This window comes from Ictalurus punctatus, chromosome 6, assembly GCF_001660625.3.
Source record: "Ictalurus punctatus breed USDA103 chromosome 6, Coco_2.0, whole genome shotgun sequence".
Classification (NCBI taxonomy): Eukaryota; Metazoa; Chordata; class Actinopteri; order Siluriformes; family Ictaluridae; genus Ictalurus; species Ictalurus punctatus.
This window is the reverse complement of record NC_030421.2, coordinates 15,544,301-15,550,300: the sequence shown is the minus strand read 5'-3', so window position 1 is coordinate 15,550,300 and position 6,000 is coordinate 15,544,301. Positions and strand designations below refer to the sequence as shown.

General features: G+C 38.5%; 1 protein-coding gene across 10 annotated transcripts in view; it reads left to right on the top strand.

Moving 5' to 3' along the window:
• epb41l5 (erythrocyte membrane protein band 4.1 like 5) overlaps positions 1-6,000 on the top strand; it is a 58,605-nt gene that overhangs the window by 14,784 nt on the left and 37,821 nt on the right. For all 10 annotated transcript variants that reach the window (XR_008396551.1, XR_008396550.1, XM_017469298.3 and 7 more), the window contains exons 4-7: positions 806-848; positions 1,934-2,012; positions 2,098-2,142; positions 5,616-5,668. Coding sequence is in view for 8 of the 10 variants with exons in the window: in XM_017469298.3 (XP_017324787.1) it covers positions 806-848; positions 1,934-2,012; positions 2,098-2,142; positions 5,616-5,668 (220 nt within the window). In the remaining 2 variants the exon portion in view is untranslated. The remainder of the gene's footprint in view (positions 1-805; positions 849-1,933; positions 2,013-2,097; positions 2,143-5,615; positions 5,669-6,000) is intronic.

Sequence of the window (6,000 nt, the reverse complement as noted above, 5' to 3'; positions counted from 1 at the left end):
CTTCCATCCTTCTTTCTCTCTCTTCCTTCCTTCCGTAATTTCCTTTCTTCCTTCCTTCATTCTTTCTCTCTCTTCCTTCTTTCCTCCTTTCTCTCTTTCTTTTTTCTCTTGAAGACCAAAATAAAACTGCAGCTTTGTCGTGTTCCCGAGAAACCGCAAAGCCGTCCATCCTGAAGCTCTCTGACTGTTACAAAGGAGACTGACACTGGAGACTCCGTGTATTTGATTGTTGAGAATCCGTTCCACATGTTGCTGTGTATTAGCTGTTAAAATAGAAACCTTAATGTATAACCTGTGTTGAACTACTCGCAGCCAGAACTACCGAGCTGTACTGTTATAGACAATTAAACAACACCTTCTGAACATTCAGAATCGAAATCAACAGTGCTGTTGTGTAATGATGTCAGAGGTTATGCCGAGCCTCTTTTATAATATAGAGACTCTGCTTGATGCAGACATTGGGAAAATACAAAACAAATGAGGTAACACATCAGTTAATTGTCAGTGTGTTGGACGGAATGGGGAGGGAGAGAGAGCGGGAGGGGGAGGGAGGGGAAGACTGATGAAAGGAATGTGGGGGAGAGGAGACGGAAGAATTGAAGGCTTGGTCTCCATCAGCACAAGTTCTCTCTTCCTCTCCCTCTGTCTCTCTCTCTCTCTCTCTCTCTCTCTCTCTCTCTATCTCTTTGCCTGCTCCTCTACTCATGTGTCAGAACAGTAATTCTGTAAATGTCACGTGCAGAATGCTTCTCTGATTCTGCTCCTGATCTAATGCACTGACGTCTGATTATTTATGTCTTTGCAGCACTGGTTGGATGTGACGAAAAGCATTAAAAAGCAAGTCAAAAGTAAGTTATCTGCACTGTCTCCGAAACATCATTTTTAAAATGATTTCCTTTTTATTATATCCTGCGCTTGCATTAGAGTGGCTCATGCTCTACTGAAGGAAAAAAACAACAACACTCTGCTAGATCATGTGCCTGTAGGACTCAACGGGACCGAGCTGTGTGTGAATGAAGAGAACGAGCTGGACTTCTTACAGGAGACTCTCTGACTTTCTCTTTACATCCATCAGCGCTCATCATGAGTCTGACCTCTAGCTCATTTTGTTTTTATAAGTCCTGCACTGAGGTCATTTGTCATGTCATGTCCAGTATAAAGAGTTCAGCAATTTGAGTCTGCAAGTGTGTTTTAGTTTATTAAAGATTTTTAAAAATTTGCTTTGTATTTATTGTTTCCTAAAACATGTAATGTTCTCCTCAATACCGTTTTAAACTCCGGAATATTTTAATATTTCATTTTTGTTACATAGCGTCTATTTATTCATTTATCTATCTATCCATTCATCCATACATCCTTTTTTTTACGCTCTCCTGCCCTCTTTCTTTCTTAATTCATTCCTTCCCTCTTTCTTTTTCTTCTTTCTTTCTTTCTTCCTTCTTTCCTTTCTTTCCTCCTTCCCTCTTTTTTCCTTTCATTCTTTTTCTTTCGATTTTTATTCTTTTTCTTCTTTCCTTCTCTCCATTTTTTTTCTTTCTTCTTTCTTTTTTATTTCATGATTTCCTTCTTCCTTCTCCCCTTCTTTTTCTTTTTCTTCCTTCCCTACCTTTTTTTCTTTTTTCCTTCCTTCCCTTTCTTCCTTTCTTTCTTTCTTTCTTTCTTTCTTTCTTTCTTTCTTTCTTTCTTTCGTTCTTTATTTCTCTCTGCCTCCCTTTCTTTCTTTCTTTCTTTCTTTCTTTCTTTCTTTCTTTCTTTCTTCCATCCATACATAGTGCTGATTTGCAGTTCTTTAATAGGATAGAGGTCTTTGTGATTAACTAGAAATCATTTTCCTGCTTTAAATAATTAATCAAACAAAAGCAAACAATTGTTTAAAAAAAAAATTAGTTGCCTTCCTGCTTCTGACTTGTTCTGTTTGTCTTCTGTGCTTCAGTCGGTCCTCCGTACTGTCTCCACATGCGGGTTAAGTTTTATTCCTCCGAGCCCAACAACCTACACGAGGAGTTAACACGGTGTGTTTCTGCTTTACTTTCACTTTAAATTATTGTTTAATTGTAAAATGGGCTTCCAGACTGACCGTTTCTGACTCTTTCGCAGATACCTGTTTGTGCTGCAGCTGAAGCAGGACATCCTCAGTGGCAAGTAAGCAAAAGCCTTCAGATGTTTTACTGTATTTTAATTCAAATTAATTAATTACACTTTCCCTGTACTGCTGCCCAGTTTATTTCTGAAGATCCCTATAGTGTAGAGATTGCTGCATTAATGTGGTTGTTTTCTATTGTGCATGTGTTGGTGTTGAGCTTCTCAGGGGAAAAATGTTTTAATTATTTACATCCATAAGCAGTGTTTGTAATTTTTCTGTACCAGATGTCTCTCTTTTATGATGTATTTATTTTCCTCTATTTAATCATAATTGGAGGACTGTGTTGCCTTAACATTTTAATGCTCTGTAAATTATTCATGCTAGGACATGCATACTTGGCATGCTAATATGACTTTATCTAGGATTTAAAACCCCTGCTGAAGTGATGTCAGGGGCTTAGGCATGTAGCTAACAAAGAAAAATAGTTTCTTTCTTTTATTACTTTATTTATAAAGCACAGTTATACATAACAGATGACCAATGTGCTGTACAAAGATAAAAAATAATATACAGTGCCCTCCACTAATATTGGCACCCTTGGTAAATATGAGTAAAGAAGGCTGTGAAAAATTCTCTTTATTGTTTAACCTTTTGATCTTTTGTTAAAAAAAAAAAATCACAAATACTCTGCACTCATGGATATTAAACAACTGTAAACACAACACAGGTTTATCAAAAAAAAAAAACTTTGTTAAATATGTGTGCAATAATTATTGGCACCGCTATGAATTCATATGAGAAAAATATATTTTAAGTATATTGCCATTGATATTTTACATTTGTTTTAGTATGCCTGGGTGACTTGGAACAGGAAATTATTCAACCATTAATTCCTGTTTCACAGGGGTATAATATGAAGTAACACATAGGCCAAATTCCCTTAGTCATTCATAACAATGGGTAAGACCAAGGGATATAACTGTGATGTGCAGCAAAAGGTTGTTGTGCTTCACAAATGGGAAGTGGCTATAAGAAAATAGCAAAAGCATTGAAAATGCCCATTTCCACCATCAGGGCAATAATTAAGGAGTTCCAGTCAACTGAAAATGTTATGAATCAGCCTGGAATTGGACGTGTGTCTATATTGTCTCAATGCACTGTGAAGAGGACTGTTCGAGTGGCCAAAAATTCTTCAAGGATCACAGCTGAAGAATTGCAGAAGTTAGTTAGTCTTTGGGTCAGAAAGTCTCTAAAACTACAATACGAAGTCACCTACATCTCGAGTTGTTCGGAAGGGTTTCAAATAAAAAGCCTCTACTCTCATTCAAAAACAAACTCGAGCATCTTCATGTTTTTGTTTGAACTTCAAATGGGATCGGGTTCTATGGTCAGATGAAACCAAAATAGATCTTTTGGTAATAAACTCCAGAGGTGGTTTTGGTGCACACAGAGAGGTAGCCATATGGAAAAGTACCTCATGCCCACAGTTAAATATGGTGGTGGTTCTTTTTGTAATTAACACTTTTATTGATTCACAAGTTAACACAAAGAGACAAACATCATATATAATGAATCAAACTATTTTAACATAAATCCCCACTATAACCCCTCCCCCTACCAACCTCCCACCCCGCCCTGGTCCCCCCACGAACACCCCTGTGGTCAATAGACATATCCAAAAAAATAATAATAATAATAAAAAAAATGCACACAATAAGAAAAAAGGAAAATACAATAATCAAGTATGATCATAGACTAAACTCTAAATTATACTCTCCACCGCCCCTCCTCGAGAGTCCCCCAAAAACACCAAGTAACTGCTCCATTTCTTCCTGAAGGAATTCCCAACTCCCATCCTTCTGCTCGACCCCTCCTCAAAGGCAGCCACCCTCCCCATCTCCACACACCACTCTGGAAACGAAGGCGCTCCCATCTGATTTCCATCCCCTTAAAATAACCTGCCTACCAATCATCACACTGGTCAAAACCCAATCTTTTTTGTACCTATCCTCCAATTTTATGACCTCCCCATCTCCCAAAATACAGAGTCTAGGGCAGAACGAGATCTGAGTGTTCAATACCTCACATAGAAAGCTCTGCACCTTCAACCAAAATTCTTGGTCCTTACGACACCCCCAAAAAACATGGGTGGTGTCTCCATCTTCTGAATGGCATCGCCAGCAGGTGGGTGTGTCTTTAAGACCAAGCCTATACAATTTAGAGGGGGTCCAATAGAACCAATATAAAATCTTAAATTGTATAAGGTGCACCCTTGCATCTCTAGATGCAGTTTTTATATTTTTTAAAATCCTAGCCCACTCTCCCTCAATTTCAAATTTAAATCTTTCTCCCATAATCTCTTGAGTGGTCGAGACTCCGTCCCCTAGACTCTGAATCAATAAGGAGTAATACACTGATGTCCTCTTCCAAAAGCAGAAATCACCTCTCCCAGAGTATCTGCTGCTTTAGGGGGGTGCATGCTACTCCCAAAAATTGTACAGAGCAAGTGGCGTAGTTGAAGATACCTAAAAAACTGAGATCTGGGGATCCCAAAATGTTGAACCAATTTTTCAAAAGATATCATCACACCACTCTCATAAAGATCACCGAGTGTATTAAGCCCCCTCGTGATCCACTCTGACCAACAAAAAGGGGACTTATTAATACGTAATTTGGGGTTTAGCCATAGGCTCGAGGCAAAATTGAGATAAATGGTGGTGGCGCTTTAATGCTTTGGGACTGTTTTCTACCAGAAGACCTGGACATTTTGTTAGGATACATGGCATCATGGACTCCATCTAATATCAACAAATATTAAATGAAAACCTGACTGCGTCTGCCAGAAAGCTTAAAATGTGCTGTGGTTGGATCTTCCAGCAGGACAATGATCCAAAACATACATCAAAATCAACACAAAAATGGTTTACTGACCACAAAATCAAGGTTCTGCCATGACCATCCCAGTCCCCTGACTTGAAACCCATAGAAAACCTGTGGGGTGAACTGAAGAGGAGAGTCCACCAGCATGGACCTTGAAATGTGAAGGATCTGGAGAGATTGTGTATGGAGGAATGGTCTCAGATCCCTTGCCATGTATTCTCCAACCGCATCAGGCATTATAGGAGCAGACTCCGAGCTGTTATCTTGGCAAAGGGAGGTAGTACAAAGTATTGACTAAAAGGGTGCCAATAATTGTTGCACACTGATATTTAACAAAGATTTTTTTGATAAACCTGTGTTGTGTTTGCAGTTGTTATATCTATGAGAGCAGAGTATTTTTAAAAATTCTTTTAACAAAAGGTTAAACAATAAAGACAATTTTTTACAGCCGCCTTTGCTCGTGTTTACCAAGGGTGCCAATATTAGTGGAGGGTGCTGTATATACCAAACATGAAATTTAAATATCCAACATGCCTCAACTATCAATTTCCCACCTCATAATATAACATGATATTTGGTTAATTCACTATGGGGGGGGGAAATCATGCACAGGAATAGGAAGCTAACAAAACTGTGTTGTGATTAAACCCAGGTTAGAATGTCCCTTCGATACAGCAGTGGAGCTGGCAGCCTTTTCTGTTCAGGGTAAGTCAAGACAGGAAATGCTGTATGAATTGAATTTCTTTGCTTTAGAAAAGGTAAAAACTGACTCTAGGGACCCTTTTAGTTTGAACGAGTGTGACTTCACCTTCAAAAACCCTTTAAGTGTAGATCAAACAGTGAGGAAGCTATTGAAGAAAAACTGTTTGAATATCTGTACAATTTATTTTCAGTCTTTTTACATTTTTTTTTCTTCACAAGTCTCATTCAGTCCTTCCAGGATTTTGTGATCGTAGAAATTAACGTAAAACTCCGCAATATTTGGCGGAGCAGATTTGGGCCAAAACGCATGGTGACGTCATCGCATTCACACATTC